The 20,230-nt window shown below is 36.6% G+C and overlaps 1 protein-coding gene across 2 annotated transcripts in view; it reads left to right on the top strand.

Moving 5' to 3' along the window:
• The window catches only part of hdac6 (histone deacetylase 6), a 52,659-nt gene that overhangs the window by 27,207 nt on the left and 5,222 nt on the right, over window positions 1–20,230 (top strand). For both annotated transcript variants that reach the window (XM_056464083.1, XM_056464082.1), the window contains 6 exons: window positions 2,377–2,569; window positions 3,003–3,152; window positions 8,403–8,577; window positions 12,736–13,094; window positions 16,104–16,244; window positions 20,065–20,211. In XM_056464083.1, coding sequence (XP_056320058.1) covers window positions 2,377–2,569; window positions 3,003–3,152; window positions 8,403–8,577; window positions 12,736–13,094; window positions 16,104–16,244; window positions 20,065–20,211 — 1,165 coding nt within the window. The remainder of the gene's footprint in view (window positions 1–2,376; window positions 2,570–3,002; window positions 3,153–8,402; window positions 8,578–12,735; window positions 13,095–16,103; window positions 16,245–20,064; window positions 20,212–20,230) is intronic.

Genomic DNA, 20,230 nt, shown 5'->3' on the forward strand with positions numbered 1-20,230 from the left:
ACTGCAGACTACAGTAGTTCAGTAAACAGAAAGAAAGAAGAAATGCCCGCATGTGTTTTGCATTTTTCCTTATCGCAAACACAACAGTAATCTGGTAGTGATTGTGTTGCTTTGGCTTTTTCTGGGTTTATTATTGTGATCTCCTAATTGCAACAGAGAAATACTGGGAAATCTCTATAGACTGAAATGGCATTTCATGCTGTTCAGCCTTATAATCTTAAAATGTGAGCAAAATCACCTGTTTTGTCATCACTTTAGACATTAAGCTAGAGAATCATTCAAACACTAGCTCTAAAATGACGTTGAATGAGCAACAGTTCCTGCTGTTCTGACGTCAGCTGCAGATATGATTGAATGGCGGAAGAAAGTAGTTCCTCTTACAAAAAGGATTTTTAAAATGACAGAATTTCATTAAATACAAAAGTTGATAGACTAGAGGGAGTTGTATCATGGCAATTTAAAGTTTACGTCACTGAATAAGAGTTCAGTTATATAGAAAGATGATTTTATTCTCTTGCAAAAGAAGGTCAGACACTCCTACAGAAATAAAGGTCATTGCAGAAGAAGGGAGGGCTTTCCCCCGCTTATACGTTTCTGTTTATATCGGTTATCTCTCTCAACGGCCATACTTTTCCACTCAAGACAAGGAAATTAACTAAATAGGTGTAGGTAAGATGCTCTTTTCCTATTTACCAGACACCTTCTTTTAAGTACCTCATAACTCAAATATGTACTGTATATTGAAATCATTGTGCAATATGATTCACCTCCAATTTATTATTTTTTTTAAAATTCTAAAATGCAACTCAATTATTGCTTCTAATTATTACTTAATTTTTATTACTTAAATTATCACTTTATTACTTCAGCTACTAATTTTTAATATCATTAAAAATATATATACTTAGGAACTTAGACTTGTCAGAGCATTTGCATACTGCTACTCTCTGTTGATTTTTAGTGCTGTTTTATCCTTATTTGTAAGATAAAAGCGTCCGCTAACTGAATAAATGTAAAATATTCTAAGTCATTACATCTCTCAGGCTAGGGCCTGCAAATCATATCTTAATATTGCTACGATCCTTGATGAAAAAATGTCTAGGGAATTAAAAGGAGTAACATAAAGATGACCAAAGTATAAACTGGAGATTAAAAATGGCAAGAGAAGACACAACTACAAATTAGCACCGCAAAAGATTTATTGCTCCCACAGTATTTACAATATTTATAAACAATAAGATGAAGTTGAAAATAACCAAGATAAACCCGGGAGAGGGAACTGAAATTGCGCTAGCAAAATCAAAGAAATAAATATAACAAAAATATTCCCTTAAACTCCTCCCCAAACCACTAAATAAGAAAACAATATGAAAAGAAAAGTCTTCAGCGCCAAATACGCCCTGAACTTACACAAAATTAGCACACTTCGCTAACTAGTGTGTCTATACATCAATAATCCTGCGTGCAAAGTATGTATGTCACGTGACTTACTATGTTGTTCCAGATCTCCCTTGTCAAAAGTAAAAAGGATTTTTAATGGAGCATTAGCGGGCTAGAGATGTAAAAACACACATCAGAACTCTCAAACAAATCTCACTCAAAGTCAACATCAGTAAATCTCACTCAAAGTCAACATCATTAAATCTCACTCAAAGTCAACATCAGTAGATCTCACTCAAAGTCAACATCAGTAGATCTCAATCAAAGTCAACATCAGTAACAGCTACAAAACACACGGACACCACCAAACAGACAACACGCCAAAACAACAACAACAACAGCAGCAGCAGCTGATCTCTTCCCGTTGCCGCTTCCGATTTAAAGGGCTTTGCAACAAGTGAGATTGGCAGAGAGAGAAGTCGTCGTCACACGATTGATTTAGATTGGCAGTCCTTTCAGCCAATAGTGCTTCGAAGTAGGCGGTACCTGTGAAAATGATAGGGCCGGTAGAGAGAGATGGATAGAGACAGAAAGAACATACACGCAGCAAAACTGTGCGGTTCATAACAATATGCTTACTCTTGTCGGCCTAGTGGTTAGCGCGCCGAAAAATGGTGCAGTAGCACATCAGGTCGTCCCGAGTTCAAATCCCGGCTCGAGGACATTTCCCTAACCTACCCCCCTCTCTCTCTCCAACTTTGCTTCCTGTCTCAATATTGTCCTATCTAATAAAGGCAAAAATAAATCTTAAAAAAAAAATTCTTACTCTTATTTCATAAGCTTTTAGGATCAATAAAAAAAGATTTTTACTCCACAGGTTGTATTATTAATATATGCTTTTTATGCTGTCATATGTGTAAAGTTTGTGCGGGATCAGCCGCATTAGCATTGGTTTGTAAAGACTGACATGTCGTCTGTCTTTTTTATTTCTTCCAGTGTTCTCTACATCTCCTTGCATCGATACGAAGATGGGGCATTCTTTCCGAACTCGGAGGATGCTAACTATGATAAGGTGGGACTAGGAAAAGGCAGAGGATACAACGTCAACATCCCCTGGAGCGGAGGGAAAATGGGAGACCCAGAATACATGGCGGCTTTCCATCACTTAGTGATGCCCATAGCAAGAGAGGTAAAATTACAGTGACCGAGAGAGCTTAACTTGCTGCAACTTAAAAAACTTAAAAAAACCTGCAAATTAAGGAAAAATCTTCATCTGTTTGATAGCATACGTGTTGCAAATCCTCACAACGTAAACACATAAAAAATGTGCTGCATTTTCTCACAACACAAACAAATAAAGAAAATGCCTGCGTTTTCGCACAACATATGCAAATAGCATGGAACACAATGGTAATGTTTCAAGGGGAAACCCAGCTATTTAGGTTATGGTTATTAAGGCTAACAAAAATACAGTAGACAAGTGAATTGTGTAATCAGCATGTTAAAATAAACAAAAAGATCTCCCATTTCAAAGATCACCTACAACTTTACTGAGCAATAGTCACAGCACAATAAGCAAATCCCAGCCAGGTCGTCACATTTTTGGGTTTTCTGTATTCTAGTTTGCCCCAGAGCTGGTGCTGGTGTCTGCTGGGTTTGATGCGGCACGAGGTGATCCGTTAGGAGGGTTTCAGGTGACCCCGGAGGGCTACGCTCACCTCACCCATCAGCTGATGAGTCTGGCTGCAGGGAGAGTGCTTATCATACTGGAGGTGGGTCACTGACACATTCACAATCGTCTTTTGAATTTTTCAGTGTACAGTACTGATGTTGATACCTAGAGATGTGTGCCTGATGTTAGCTATAATAACATGGCAATGATGTCAGATGAGATAGCAATATTATTCATTGACAAAACATTCAGTGTTTTTTTTTTAAACCAACCCCCTCAGTTACTCTCCATAGTTATTAAAAAATGCCAAAATATCACCTGTCAATTGACTTGGTTGATGGTAAATGGGCACTCAGAATAGATTCATTATTGTGAGTGCTACCCTTTTAATTCCAGTTATGTTAAAGGAATAGTTCACCCAAAACTGAAAACAATGTCATCCTTTACTCAGCCTTTGCTCGTATCAAAACTGTTTGACTTTCTTTTTTTTCTGTTGGACAAAAGATAAGAGATTTTGAAGAAGGTTAGAAACCTGTAACTGTTGACTACTGTAATATTTGCTTTTCCTACTATTTTGTGTTCAACATAAGAAAGAAATGTAACACTTTATTTTGATAGTCCATTTGAGTAGTAGACTGCTGTCTACTGTTCCTTCAACGTACATTTAACTGACTATAAGAAACTTTGCTAGTACATGTCAATTTACACTAACCCTAATCCCAACCCCAACCTAACAGTCTACTTGTAATCTAATGAGAATTAGTTGACATGTACAGTTGAAACCAGAAGTTTACATACACAAAAGGAACATAACCATTTTTTAAAAATGTCTGATGGTAAATAATACTAAACGTTTACTATTTAGGTCCGTTAGGATTACCTAAATGATTTACATTTGCTAAATGCCAGAATAATGAGAGAATTTTTTTTATTAATCTCTAGACAGTCAAAAGTTTACATACATTTCCTTAGTATTTTTTTAGCTTTGCTTTTAAACTGTATAACTTTGGTCAAATGTTTTGGGTATCCTTTCACAAGCTTCTCACAATATTTAGAAGGATTTTTGGCCCATTCCTCCTGTCAGAATTGGTGTAACTGAGTCAGATTTGTCTTGTTTGCACAAGCTTTTTCAACTCTGCCCACAAATTTTCTATAGGATTGAGATCAGAGAGTTAATTCACATTCACTTTGTTGTCCTTAATGCACATTTTAACTAATTTGGCAGTATGCTTAGGGTCATGGTCCATTTGGAAGACCCATTTGTGGCCAAGTTTTAATTTCCTGGTTGGTGTCTTGAGATGTTGCTTCAGTATTTCTACACAATGTTCTTTCTTCATGATGCCATCTATGCTGTGAAGTGGACCAGTCCCTCTGTAACTCCCCTCGAGATGAAACAAAGGCTCAAGTCGTTTTGATTTTAACAGACATTTATTCGGACGCGAGTCTGTAGTATGTCTTGTACATTCTAGCCTTGCGCTCCTTTATGTCCCAATAATGCCGTCAGAACTACGAAAAGAAATACATAAACTTAAATTAACCCTTTAAAGGTGATGTTGCACATAATGAACAACATACATACAACCAAAAGATAAAGTGCACATTCAACATTTAAAGAAATACACTTAATTGGCTAATTATACATTAACATACGGACACATAATCATACATGTTCACATCCGTTAACACTTTACGACACATACCTCATTGGCCTCTCTAACTCAAGAGGAATAAATTTGAAGGGTAGCAGTTTCTCTTTAACAAACTTCTTTGTATTTCTTAATCCTTACAAACGTGTTATTAGCACAGCACCTTGTGGCTGTACTACTTGTAGTGCATCGGAAGAATATTTTGATTGCAACAATGAAATAATTCCCAAGCTAAACATAACAAGAAAAGGTTTCCCCCTCCCCTTTATAGATTTAGTTAAATAACTTTAAATGAATTAACATGAAATAACAACAAAAATACATTACTTATTTATTCTAATGATTACTCTGAACATTTTAACTATTTATTGACCTTTTAACTGTAAAGTGTATGTTTATAGAGTGTAATATATAAGAATTGCTTCTGACGGCAGCTACACCCTCCTGCAGCAAAACAGTCCCACAACATGATGCTGCCGCCCCCATACTTCACAGTGAGGATGGTGTTCCTAGGCTTGTAAGCTTTCCCCTTTGTCCTCCAAATGTAACACTGGTCGTTATGGCCAAACAGTTCAATCTTATTTCCATCAGACCACAGGACATGGCTCCAAAAATTATTCTTTTCCCATTGTAAATTATCAAATTGTAATCTGGCTTTTTGTTGATTCTGGCTTGTTGATTTTCCCATGTTGTCACAAAAGGATGCAGTGTTTTTGAGGTTTTCCTTAAATACAGTTGTGCCCCCAATTAACTCAAGTGTTGTCAATTAGCCAATCAGAAACATCCAAAACCTTGACACCTTCATCTGAGGTTTTTCAGAGGCATAATAATCTTATTGTATGTAAACTTGACTTTCAAGAAAAGATATAAACAATTTCTCAAAACATATCTCTCTTATTATACTGCTATTAAGCATAACAGAAACAAATTTGATAATACTAACTTTACCTAAAAGAAAAAAGTTTAGTCACATTAACATCTGACGTTTTTTAAATGGTTATGTGTCTTTTTATACAGTGTATGTAAACTTCTGGTTTCAACTGTATATGCAATGTAATTTAAATTCAACAAACAGACCCTCAAATAAAGTGTGACCGAAAGAACCTCATAAAGGTTTGGAACCAGTTGAGAGTGAGTGCATTTTCAGTTTTGGGTGATCTATACCTTTAAAATCAAGGATGTCCTAACTTGGTTGGTCATGGCTTTTCCAGTTTAGCTTATTGTTTTTAAGCAAATAACACTGTGCAAAACAGTACGTCATGTGTTATTGTTCAACTGAGTGTTTATTTTGCAAATGTGAAGACCCACCAAGGACCAGATGTCCTGGTACAGAAAACCATGGAGTTCAGAAGGATATCATAACTTTTCATATGATTGTAGTTTGTTGTAGCTTCATATATTCAATCAGCTTGTAATCCAGTGTTATTGTATCTCTGTTTTTTATGAATGCAACCAACTCCAATGTACTGTGAGTTCAATGTGCATTTTGGTAACACAACATGTGCCAGTTATACATTTTCAGAGTTACATAAGACCTCAAAATATAAAGGTGGTATATCCACACACTGATAGTGCAGGTTTTGGTGTCATTTTACTCTGTTTTTATTCTCTATATATTGAATATTGGAGATTAAGAATTATAAACAGCAATGCCTGAGATCCAACAAAGAGAAAGTTAAATTATACAGATATAATAGGTACAAAATCAGAATTGAAACGTGATAAGTCTCTCTCATATTTATTTTGATCATTGTTTATTGGGTTTTTACAAGTTAAATACATACAACACAGGACAGTAGATCTATCATCACCAAATATCCTCCCCTATACATGCTCCAAACCTCCAAGCCATAGTGCCACTAGTAAACCATGAATAAAATTAAACAATCGAACAAGCAAACATAGACGGTGATATCTAAGTCCTGTTAAACCCAAGTAAGAAATAAAACTGCCCCAGTATTTGACAAATAAATCTTTTTCAAACTTAATGCAATTTTCCAAAGGTGTGTAGGATGACACTTCTTTAATCCACATTGAAATCTCTCTCTCTCATATTTGACCGAAATTGTATGTGACTAAAAATGCTGGCACCTTTTTATTTTGGCTGTGGTGCAGGCCCGGATTGGCTAATCGGGAGGACCAGGAGTATTCCCGGTGGGCCGGTCTGTTTTTTGCCCATGAGGGACGGTGTCCCTAGCTGCCGGCACTGTCAGCAGTCACACTTTTTTCATTCATTTATTTTTTTAACCATAGCCTCAATCTTTTTATTCAGTATTTTACCGCAGCTCAACTCTTTTCATTCATTTTCTCGCAGCCCCATGAGAAGAATGCAGCCTGCAGGTTAATGATGTCCAATAAAGAAATCTATGAAGTCCGTTTCTTGTCAGATGTTGACTTTTAATCTTCACTCAGAGATACATAAACAAATTAAAAGAAAGTAAACAAAATATAACCTCAAATTTCAACCATCAAGGATGCGATAAAGAAAACTGCGTGACTCCGCTGTCTTCTAAAGGACGCACTGCCGTCAGATTTGACAGACACAGTTCTTAAAGAGCCCACACACAATTTTTAACATGCTACATATCCTCAATGCCAGATGCACAGAATATCCATCTGAACAGCACATCTGAATATTCTAAGTTCTCAAATGTAAACAATTCAAAACAAAAATATTCAAAACTGAAACGCATCATATAACCTTAGTTATTAAATCCAAATGAATAGGCTCCTACAACATATATTCAGATATTGCAGAAAAGGACATTGTGATGTTTTAAAGAATAGTGTTGGACATTTAGCTACCCTTTAATGTTCTTATATTTATGACAAATATTTGAAGTTATAAAGCAGCTGTATCCTTGAAAAAGACATGAAAGTGTCAACAGAAAATTCAATAAATTTAATTTTAATCTTTTATTTTATACATGTAGCTTAATTCATATTTGTATTTATTTGATATTTTGGTCCCACTTTATATTAAGTGTCCTTAACTACTACGTACTTGCATCAAAAAAGAAATACAATGTACTTACTGTGTTCATAATATATTTGAGAACACTTGTGGTGCTCTTGAGTTGGCATAGAGGTAGGGTTATGAACAGGTTTGGTGGTATGGGTAGGTTTAATGGTGGGTTAAGGTGTAAGGGATGATCAACAGTGTATTTACAAATGTAGTTACAGAAGTTAATTACAGATGTAATTACATACAGGTATTTCCTCAAGCACAAGTACACAATACATATTACACAAGTACATATTAGTTAAGGACACTTAATATAAAGTGGGACCGATATTTTTCATTTGAAGGTTTGGATATTTATGAGCACTAACTCTTACAGAAAAGGATTCTGATACTGTTAAACATTACATTGTGTTAACTGTTCAAATAAATCTTCACTGTGAAGTACTGAATTGAAAATGACATTATTTTAATATAGTCAGTCGTGAACTGAAGTGGACCAGTCTAAGGCTTGAAACTCCAGGGCTGAAAAGGAGTCCCACTCCAGCCCTGCTGTGGTGTATTCCAAACTAATGTCCAGTAAGTAGAGTTTCCAAGAAAGATCAACTGGAGTAGATGGATCCAGCCATAATGTCAGGATCAGAATCCTTCTTTGGTTGATGCATAAAGAGAGCGATGAATCGTGCAGCAGGAGAAAGAGTCACCTTTGATCTGATTTGTCATCTAACTCTTTTCATAATAGGGAGGTTATAACCTCACTTCTATCTCGGAGTCCATGTCCATGTGCACCAGTATGTTGTTGGGAGATTCTCCGCCTCCTCTAGACCACCTAAACCCACTGAAGACCAGCGCCACTGTCAGCATTAATAATGTCCTCCGTGCTCACGCCCCCTTCTGGAGCTCTCTCAGAGTACACGGTGAGTTCGCAATCTCAGAATAAAAAAGAGAGTATTCTCAGATTGAACTTTAAATGGGCAGTTCATTCAAAAATCTAAATTTCCTCACCATTTCCTCACACACTAAGGGACTGATCACAGCAAATGCGCTTTTACGTTGCAAAAACGCGAGGCGCACCACACTGCCTTTTTTGTTGACAAGAAAAAAAGAAGTGCCGTGTGCTTTTATGTCACTAGGTAAATCTGAATCAGCTGCATATTGTGCGAGAATGTTGCTGTTGATATTGTTAAAGTGTAATATTTAATAATATTGTGATATTTAAGATTTGTGAAGTCGTAAAACTCTGGATAACATGAAACAGCGACCACTGGTCTCTCCTCTATCTTCAAAACTCTCCGTAGTTGACTTGACTGCTTGAGTTGAGTTGACTGCTCTCATTTGATTGGAAAATGAAAAAGACGCGCCTGACGTAATGTGCTTATTCTGCTGAGTTGACCCAGTGCCTGACGGCAAAAAATGTGAGGTACAGCAGGTGGTTAAAATGCGAGGTGCATAAGCACCGCGCAAAACGCTATCGGCCATTAGTAAATCATCCAAAAGATGCGCCTCGCAACGCAAAAAGCATGTTTGGTGTGAACTCCCCCTAAAGTGGCTCTAAACTTTTATGAATTGCTTTCTTCTGTTGAACACAACACAAGATATTCTGAAGAATGCTGTAAAATGCAGTTTAATCAACATTTGGGTCGGTACCAATTGGTACTGAAGTTTTAAAAAACCTCCATTTCCTGCTAGCGGTGAAGAATGGTGAACTGATGACCTTGATGGCCAATCACAGTCTATTTCTGTTGAGCATATGAACACAATGGCCAATCAGCTGTTCAACAGCGATTTAATGTTAGCAGGAAATGGACGTTTTTAAAATTTCAATACCAATCAGGGTTCAACACTAAGGATTTTTCCAATTTTTTCTGTTCGGGCCATGATTCAGATTTTTACTGGCCCTGGCAAAATTTTCACTGGCCCCACCAAAAAAGCAATAGCTATTTGGCTTGGGTGGTAATACTGTAATATACCACAGGATCAAAAAATGGCAACGGCATCAGTTTCAATACCGTTATACCATCATAAATAAATAATGCACTTATATAGGAGACAAGTATTAAATATTAAATATTTATTTAATGCCTAAAAATGCATATGCGTGATTGTCATCATGGGACAGTGTGGAGGAGAGAGAGAGGTGAGGTAAGATGACGAGTTTTTTTTTTTTAATTATTCCAAGTTTAGATGTTAGAATGTTTTAAATGAATAGGGCATAGGGGGATAACGGGGAATAGAACACAACCAGAAACTATGTTTCTAACTACAGCTCCAGAGGTGTAGTTGCAAGCGTACAAGTTTGCGACACAGTTTGCGAATGTTCGTTGAAACAATGGATTTGGGAAACGTCCGGAAACGTTGGAACTTGCGAGCTTAGTTGGCTAATGATGGTTTTTAGAAATGCACCACTGGTTGTTAAAACGCTACAAAAAAAAGCATTCTCAAAACATCAAATCAGATAAGAGGAACTGAAAAGCAATATGGTTTGCACGCATTAACAAATAGTAGCATGCAAAATAAACTTTAGTGACAAGGTCGAATGTCTAATGTCCCAAGCATCTCTCACGCTGGCCCCGGGCCATTGGGCAGTCCTTATTGTTGGGCCCTGCCAATTGATACCGGATTTGCAGTATCGTGACCACACTAATCGACATCACTAGTAGGAATGGATGTCAACGGTTGTTTTTTCCAGCATTCTTTCAGTATATCTTTCACTGTGTTCAATAGAAGAAAGAAACACAAACAGGTTTGGAACACGTGAAGGATGACTACACTAAGGATGCAGCGATTATAGATTTTGGTTGTTCAATTATAGTTTGAAGAATAATCATGGTTCCACGGTTATCATGATTATTATGCATTTATTGATTTCAAAACTCTACTAGTTTAGTAAATCACATGAAAACTTTTGTGTTATTTATTGCCGCTCAGTAACCAAATAATACAGCACAAAATATTAAAAACAAACAATAGTCCATTTCTCTTTGGACCTAAAAATAGGTGAAAAGTTTTCACTTTTAAGCATAAGTAATAATTTTACACAGAAAATAAATGACAGAACAATGAATAAATAAATAGGAATAAATAAAAATTGTGTTTGTCTAATGTAAATCTGAGGTACATATTAGCTAAGTATTTCTCTTTTAAAGAGAACAAATGTAGTCAAAGTATTTTTTTATCTCTTTGGAGTATAAATGTGTATATTAAGAGTCTCGAATGGTCTGAATGGTCAGTTCTTGTCACGTGACTCGTGCCGCGCTCACAGCATTCTTTTCAGCCTCCATTGGAAATAACAAACTTGCGCGAACAAAAGACGGGATATGTAAATGACACTTAAAATCAGCCTTTAATCCTGTGTGCGTGCATATTTGTACAAGCTCGGGATTTAAACTAGCGCACAGTTGGCATAACTTTGTTGAGTTGCAGCAGTTTTGTGCTGTGCAGAAACGTGGTGTTGAGAAGCCTTTACGATTAATTTAACGATTAATGTGACGAATTAAAGCGTGGGTAATAGTGAATGTGGTTAATCGTTGCAATCGTTGGTCTTGTTTCTAGCCCATATATCTAAAAATCCTTGAATCAATTAGCATTTTTTAGAAAAGCTAAAAAAAAATTTTAAGACAATAAATAAAACAATTTTTTTTCCCTTAAAACAAGCAAAATAATCATAATGGGGTAAGCAAAATAATCATAATGGGGTAAGCAAAATAATCTTATGTCAAAATAAAAAACTGCATTATTTTGCTTTCCCCTTTGGTAGATTATCTTGCTTGTTTTAAGGAAAAACTCTAAATTTTGGTATAGTATTTCTAAAAATAAGGCAATATTTTTTGCTTGTGTATAAAATGCTTCTTAATTTAAGAATATGTAGATGTTTAGACTAGAAACAAGACAAAAAAATCTAAGTAGGAAAACCTTTTTCTTCATAAATGATGACAGAATGTTCATTTTTGGGTGAATTATCCCTTGAAAAAATTAATACTAGAGAGCATTTGATCGGTCAAGATTTGATGAGAAACTGTTGAAGTAATCAACTGCAAGCTTTTGATGTTAATATCAGTTTTATATTTTATAAACTTTTTGTCACTGTTTCAGAGCACACTAGATTATAGATATCCTAAAAACGAACAGACTGAAATTAACATCTAAATTTTTTTATTATAATTTTACAGGACCTTTAAAGTCCCTGTGATTTTTATTTTATTTTATTTTATTTATTTTATTTTATTTTATTTTATTTTATTTTATTTTATTTTATTTTATTTTATTTTATTTTATTTTATTTTATTTTATTTTATTTTATTTTATTGATGTCAGTATCAGTATTTTAGTCTTAAGGATATCAATAATAAATTATGCTCCAAAACATTTCATTTAGAAGATATAAATCTGATATTAACATCCAAAGCTTGCAATTTGCCACTTCCACCTAAGCAAATGCATGATTTTTTTTTTACATCCCCTCGTACTTTAAGGCTGCATCCAACATCGCCTACTACTCAGTAGGTACTGCATTTGAATTTGAATTTACTACTCGACCATTAGAAAAGTACATTCTGTCAGCGCCAATAGCCTAGTGGTTAGGTGCGCCGACATATAGCACCATGGTGCTAACAGCGACCCGAGTTAGATTCCCGGCTCGGAGTCCTTTGTCAACCCTTCATCTCTCTCTGCTCCCAACTATTTTCTGTCAATTCTCTGCACTATTCTATCCATTAAAAGTTAAAACCCCCCAAAAAATAATTATAAAAAAACAATAAAATTTATAAAAAAAAAATAAAAAAACTGCATTATTTTGCTTTCCCCTTTGGCTGATTATCTTGCTTGTTTTAAGGAAAAACTCTAAATTTTGGTATAGTATTTCTAAAAATAAGGCAATATTTTTGCTTGTGTATAAAATGCTTCTTAATTTAAGAATATGTAGATGTTTAGACTAGAAACAAGACTAAAAAAATCTAAGTAGGAAAACCTTTTTCTTCATAAATGATGACAGAATGTTCATTTTTGGGTGAACTATCCCTTGAAAATATGGATTATTATACTAATACAACCCTTTTTTTATCGCGTGTTGAAATCAGTTCCAGAGTCTCTACGTTTGTCTCTGCCTTCACCTAAACCAAAAGGCAAACGGACACCGGGGGGGAAGGGTAAGAAATCTCCTTACCAATCCACCCCTTCTCAGAGTCCCGGACAGGCAACTCATCGTTCCGACCAATCCGGCTTCGATGAGCTCGCTGCAGATCTGCTTTCTCTGAATCTCAACACCAGCACCTCATCTAACACCAGCCCACAGTCAGTCGCTGTTGGAGGAGCCAGGCGGAAAGTGAAACCCAACACACACAGAGTTTCAGCGGGCCTGGATTCAGAATCACCTCTAAAACTCAACCCTGAGAAAGCCAGAGCTGGAGATGAGACAGATGGAAAAGCAGAGACTCCTGTAAGCAATCTTTAGTTAATCCCTCCTGGATTTTAAAAGTCCAATGGATTTTGAGATTTTACATTTTTTTTAATGTTTTTTGTGATTGTATTTGTATATATGGGGGCAGCATGGTGGATCAGTGGTTAGCACTGTTGCCTCACAGCAAGAAGGTCAATGGTTCAAGTCCTGGCTGGGTCAGTTGGCATTTCTGTGTGGAGTTTGCCTCCGGGTGCTCCAGTTTCCCCCACAGTCCAAAGACATGTGGTATAGGTGAATTGAACAAACTAAATGGGATGCAGTGTATGAGTGTGTGTGTGAATGCGAGAGTGTATGGGTGTTTCCCAGGACTGGGTTGCAGCTGGAAGGGCATCCGCTGCATTGAAGATTTGCTGGAATAGTTGGTTCATTCCACTGTGGCGACCTCTGAAATAGAGACTAAGCCGAAGGAAAATGAATGATTTGTATTTGTTTTTATAACGTAGTGTCACAGTGTACCTGTTACCGGGAGTAGTATAATCTATACTTCACATAAAGGACCACAAAGGAATAATGTTTTGTTTTAAAAACTTTATTGTGCATATCGTTGACGAATTAAGTGTATTCACTTATTTTTTTGTCAAATAGAAAGAAATTATTTTGTGTATTTTCAATTGAATTTATGAATTTAGGGTCCTGCGAAGTGCTTTAAAATGTGCATTTTTTCTATTCGATGTTTAACGTAATACAACTGACACATGAAGAGAGGGCGGCACATAGAGTAGCTCCTCCCCTTTAAAAAACAGCCAATAGTGTTTTATTTTATCACAGCTCTGACAGTGAGAGCGGTTGAGCTCAAGCGCATCAAATGAAAAGCAAATGTGAAGGGGGCGGGGCATGTCAGATACTAGAGAGCATTTGATCGGTCAAGATTTGATGAGAAACTGTTGAAGTAATCAACTGCAAGCTCTGGATGTTAATATCAGTTTTATATTTTATTAACTTTTTGTCACTATTTCAGAGCACACTAGATTATAGGTATCCTAAAAACGAACAGACTGAAATTAACATCTAAATTTTTTTATTATAATTTTACAGGACCTTTAAAGTCCCTGTGATTTTTATTTTATTTTATTTTATTTTATTTTATTTTATTTTATTTTATTTTATTTTATTTTATTTTATTTTATTTTATTTTATTTTATTTTATTAATGTCAGTATCAGTATTTTAGTCTTAAGAATATCAATAATAAATTATGCTCCAAAACATTTCATTTAGAAGATATAAATCTGATATTAACATCCAAAGCTTGCAGCTTGTCACACCACCTGAGCAAATGGATGATATTTTTTTACATCCCCTCGTACTTTAAGGTTGCATCCAACATTGCCTACTACTCAGTAGGTACTGCATTTGAATTTGAATTTACTACTCTACCATTAGAAAAGTACATTCTGTCGGCGCCAATAACCTAGTGGTTAACTGGGTCGACATATAGCACCATGTTGCTAACGGCGACCCGAGTTCGATTCCCGGCTAGGGGTCATTTGCCAACCCTTCATCTCTCTCTGCTCCCAACTATTTCCTGTCAATTCTCTGCACTATTCTATCCATTAAAAGTTAAAAACCCCAAAAAAATAATTATAAAAAAACAACAACAGTACATTCTATAACAGGGGTGCCCAAACTCGGTCCTGTAGGTCCGGTGTCCTACAGAGTTTAGCTCCAACTTGCCTCAACACACCTGCCAGGACATTTCTAGCCCAGGTGTGTCTGATTGGGGTTGGATCTAAACTATGCAGGACACCGGCCCTCCAGGAACAAGTTTGGGCACCCAATATATACAGTATGAATGTGAGTAGTATGAATGGAACTCGGACGTAGTACATCTGCCATTTTGTCATGATCATGTGACCTATCCGCGTCAGTTGCATTGCTTCATTCCCATTCATGAATTCTCTTGCGGTGCATCATGGGATAGCGTAGCGTCCATCAGATGGATGCGCACTTCAGAATCTCGCCGGAAGTAGTGGGTCATCCGGGTACTTCTCATAACTGTTTTTTGAATTCTATGAATTTGGACATCATGAAGGATCTTACAGCAAGAAGGTCGCTGGTTTGAGCCTCGACTGGGTCAGTTGGCATTTCTGTGTGGAGTTTGCATGTTCTCCCCATGTTGGCGTGGTTTCCCCTGGGTGCTCCAGTTTCCCCCACAGTCCAAAGACATGCACTATAGGTGAATTGAATGAATTAAGCTGTCCGTAGTGTATGCATGTGAATGAGAGTGTATGGGTGTTTCCCAGTGATAGGTTGCAGCTGGAAGGGCATCTGCTGCGTAAAACACATGCTGGATAAGTTGGTGGTTCATTCCACTGTGGTGACCCCTGATTAATAAAGGGACTAAGCCAAAATGAAAATAAATGATTGAATGAATCTGGACATACGCTCACATACTGTTTTTAGTATATTATATATTATGGAAGTATGCGATTTTGCAGCCCGACGCAGTTTTTCATTAAATCTTCTGACCAATTAAATGCTCTCTAGTATCTGACATGCCCCGCCCCCTTCAAGACGATTTTCATTTGTTTTTTATTTGACGCGTTTGAGCTCAACCACTCTCACTGGCAGAGCTGTGATAAAAACTAAATGCTACTGGCTGCTTTTGAAAAAAGGAGTAGCTACTCTAGCCTTATCACACATCGAACAAAAATGCTAATTTCAAAGCAATTCACAGGACCTTTAAGTTATTAGAAAAGCTTTCAAAAATTCTGTCGTTTTAGGCTGCAAATATTTAAGTCCAGGAGCAAATGTCTAACGGGCAAACTCAGTCCTGGAGAATTTTGCTCCAACACTAATCAAACACACCTGAGCATACTAATCAGTGTCTTGAGAAATCTATAAAGCAGGTGCGTTTGATTAGAATTGGAGCTAAACTCTGCATGACACCAGACCTCCAGCACCAAGTGTGCCCATCCCCTGATCTAATGGCATTAGAAGTTTATTGACTTGTAATGTATTGACTAATCAAACATGCTCTGTTTAACAGAACCGTTCGATCTCAGAGTCTGTGGTCACCTGTGATTCATCAGCTGTGGGGGATCAGGAGAGTTTAGTTCTGGAGGCTGCTGGAGGAAACACTGTGCAGTCAGTCTTAGAGCGTGTCTTTGGAGCACAAGCTACAGATGTGGTAAGCTGTTACAGTCATAGATTGAAGTTCAATTTGTTCTGAATGAGGTATATGCACAAGGACTTTTCATTTCAGCCAGCCAGCCTTAGCATTTCTGGTGATCTGCTTTTCCATTATAAAATCACCATGTTTAAGGTTTGATTTCTTTAAAAATCAGGGATCTTCACTGCCTGATTGATATACGATATGAAGTGGGTCTCAGATCGGACATGAAGCACTGCATTAAATTCCCTGTCATGTCTTTAAAATAAGACTGTTTATTGTACTCCAGTATTTTCAATGGAGTTTCTGCACTCGCCTGCTGATCCTGACGACACTAGCGGTTACACGGTCTTTCATCTCGTTTTATGCTTGAACAACTAAATCAATGCTTAAGTCTATTTAACTGAATGTATTTTAATTACATTACAACATCAATGCTGTGAAAGGAACCTTATGAAATTGAAAATAGTCACATTAAACATTTACCTGAAGTTTATCATTGGCTGAAAAACTAGCTGTGCATATAACCCATTTTCAGTGCACCAATATACAGTAGTCAACATTTAAAGTGGTTTAAAACCTTTCATCAAAGTTGTTATAAAACGATGTCCAAGGCAAACTTTGAATGTCTTTCGTGACCCTCTTTCAGTGTTGACTACTGTATAGTGCACTGGCGTCAAAGCCAGTTCCTGGGGGGCCGCAGTCCTGCACAGTTTAGTTCCAGCCCTGCTTCAACATACTTATGCTGCGGACACACTCTAGTTTGAGCATGTGAAATTCTGTTGTATGACGCTGTGAAAAGGGGTTCACCAAGCTTGAACTTTGCAATGCAGCGAACTGTGAAACTTGTAGCACAAGTTTGCATTTCCGGTCTGACGCATTTGCGATTGTATGAATAGAAGTCTATGGGGAGAAAACTCTAGTGCAGGGGTGTCCAAACTCGGTCCTGGAGGGCCGGTGTCCTGCACAGTTTAGCTCCAACTTTCTTCAACACACCTGCCTGGAAGTTTCTAGAACACCTAGAAAGAGCTTAATTAGCTGGTTCAGGTGTGTTTAATTGGGGTTGGAACTAAAACATGCAGGACACCGGCCCTCCAGGACTGAGTTTGGACACCCCTGGTCTAGTGTGACTGCAGCTTTACCCTGTAGGTTTCAAACAAGCCTTAAGCTGCGGTCACACTTGACTTTTCTTCCCATAGACTTCCATTCATACGCACGCGAATGCGTCAGACTGGAAACGCAGGGTCATGCGTCAAGTTTCACATGTTGCTGCGGTGCAAAGTTCAAGCTTGGTGAACTCTGACCTGTGAAATCGCATCACTTGACTGCGTGAGACCAATCGAAGATCAAAACACGACCTCTCTGGACAGAAATTTAAAACATGGAGCAATCGCTCGCTTTTTTAAATGTCTAATCATCTTGTTTAATCCCGCCCCTTTTTGCAGCGCCGTACGACAGAATTTCGCACACACAAAGCCCAGTGTGACCGTAGCTTCAATTTAAAGCCTTAATTAAAGGACTTGATTTGATCAGGTGTGTTTAATTAGGGTTGGAACTAAACTGTGCGACCCTTCTGGAACTTTGCCACCTGTGGTGTTGTGAAACTGTCCTGTGGCTGTCTCAATTTTCGAACCTTTCCCAATTTCTTTCTCTTCCTGACAGTATACTATCCTATCATAATAAAGGTAGAAATGCCCAAAAAAAACTTTATCAAATATCTTTTTCTTTTCTTTTTTAGTTAATTAATTGTTGTTACACAGTATACATGTTACAGATCTCTCTTTTTTTCTATAGGATGCTTAAAAAGGCGGCAACCCCAAAGCTTCAAAAATGCAAATTTTATAAAGTCAAATGAAAAAAGGCTGACACAAAACGTGTAACGTTTCGAGCACCCAGCTCTTCATCAGACAGTGTTCAACACAGTAAGGTGCTCCTTTTTGTACACTTCCGGATCACATGATCTCCTGTTATCTCACAAAGAAGAAACAAAAAGAAAAATACACATTTATAAATTATATTATTATTATTATAACTTAGATATTCAAAACGAAAATACAGAAACAAACCATAATATTGCATCACAAATTAAAAAACAGAATATAACGAGGAAATATAACAAAATACAAAATATTATAGGTGGGCATAGATAATTTTTTTTTTATTCTCACTGTAATCTTAGAATTAATCTAGATTAATCCAGATTAAAATGGCTCATTTGAATTCTGCCGAAGGGATTCAGAATATGTGTGCTACCCAAATAATGACTAAAAGTAAGTCTTTAAGAACGGGTTTCTCAAGCCAGGTGGCACATTAGACCAAGGGCTCATCTCCAGTTTCCAAAATGCATCACAAACTGCTTGAGAAACTGTTCTACTATGATAATTGGTAATGAAAATAAATGATGTTCAATAAGATGTACTTGTGTTTACTAACTGTTTATTCAGTTAAACATGAATTTTGAACTGTAGGCCTACATAAGCTCCAAACAGCTTTTATTTATTTAATTATTAATTTTTTTTGTTTTGCTTTTTTGATGACCTTAATTTGACTAAAGTCATAACTGAACTAAACAGAAATGGAATTAAGACATGTGGAGTGTGCATATATTAGTGGCATTATTGGAGTAAACACCGCAATCAAACTATTACAGTCATGTAGGACCAATAACAGCCCACCACTACAAAATACACCAAATTTTTGGAGCTTTGATGTTGCCGCCTTTTTGAATATATATTTTGCGGTTTGTTTCAGTGCCCAGTTAAAAGTGATGTGCATGCTTTTGTACATTTTTTTCATTTATAGGATGCTTTAAAAAATATACATTTGTGTATGTTCATTAGATTCTTCAATACCAAAACCAAAACTGTAACTAATCTAACAAAAAAAAACTTAACTCAGTCTAAAATTGAGTGCATCCAAAATATGCTGGTGAAAAATATTATATAAAAATGTAGCAAACAGAAAAAAATCAAGACAATTAAGGTTAAAAATATATAAAATATATACAGTAAATATTATGGATGCCAATGATTAATCGATAATCAATCAATTGTCAATTTTTTCAAATCAAATGTCTTATAGATGGTTGATTAAGCATATGCACAGGTTTGAGGCACATTGCAGCTTGCACACAACAGCAGATGGAAGAGGAAAATAAACGAGCATGTATGAATATATTAAACTCTGGTAATGTGTTCAACGAATCAGAAAGGAGCATCAGTTTACTGTACGGGATTGTTGTGTTGAACTGCAGTTGACAACCCGATTTGATGACAATAGTTTGCTAATTATCTGAAATACATTAGAATATAATCAAACTTCATTTTTTTTTATCTTTGTTTCTTTTATCCATGTGATGTACATTTAAGACAGATGAAATGGGCTAATAACTAAATGACATAGGACAGTCACATGGATGTTCAGGAGTGAGGATGTTGGCCTTTTAGCATTCTCCAGATTTTATCTTCACATATGTTATGTTAACATGTTGCATTTTAGTCATTATATTGCATAATTCTGTGGTACCATTTAGTTATCATCAGTCATTAATTCTTTTTCCAATCCTTATAGCCTTTTAATTACATATTACATACTTATCATAATTACATAATATTTTCCTTTGCTGAGGTTGTTTGCATTTTGAATGTCATTTGATTATTACTTAGTTTTTTTTTTTTTGAAGGGGGGGGGGGGGATGTTACTTTGGGTAACTTTTTTTTTGTATCAGTGTGGTAGATATGTTGATTTCTTGCTGTCGTCTCATTCAGTTTTACTCTGGGCGACAATATTGTTAATGTGCATTTGAGTGCTGATCAAGTAGTGTGGCTCTTGTTGCTAGGACACTATGTATGTGGTGGACCCGTTGCCATGGTGCCCACACTTGGAGTCGGTGCGACCGGTGCCCGCAGGAGGGGTCGATGTCTTCAAGCCATGTGAAGAGTGTGGAGGTGAAGCAGAAAACTGGATCTGCCTCTTCTGCTATAAGGTAACAGAGGCTCAAAATC

This window comes from Danio aesculapii, chromosome 8 (assembly GCF_903798145.1).
Source record: "Danio aesculapii chromosome 8, fDanAes4.1, whole genome shotgun sequence".
Taxonomy (NCBI): domain Eukaryota; kingdom Metazoa; phylum Chordata; class Actinopteri; order Cypriniformes; family Danionidae; genus Danio; species Danio aesculapii.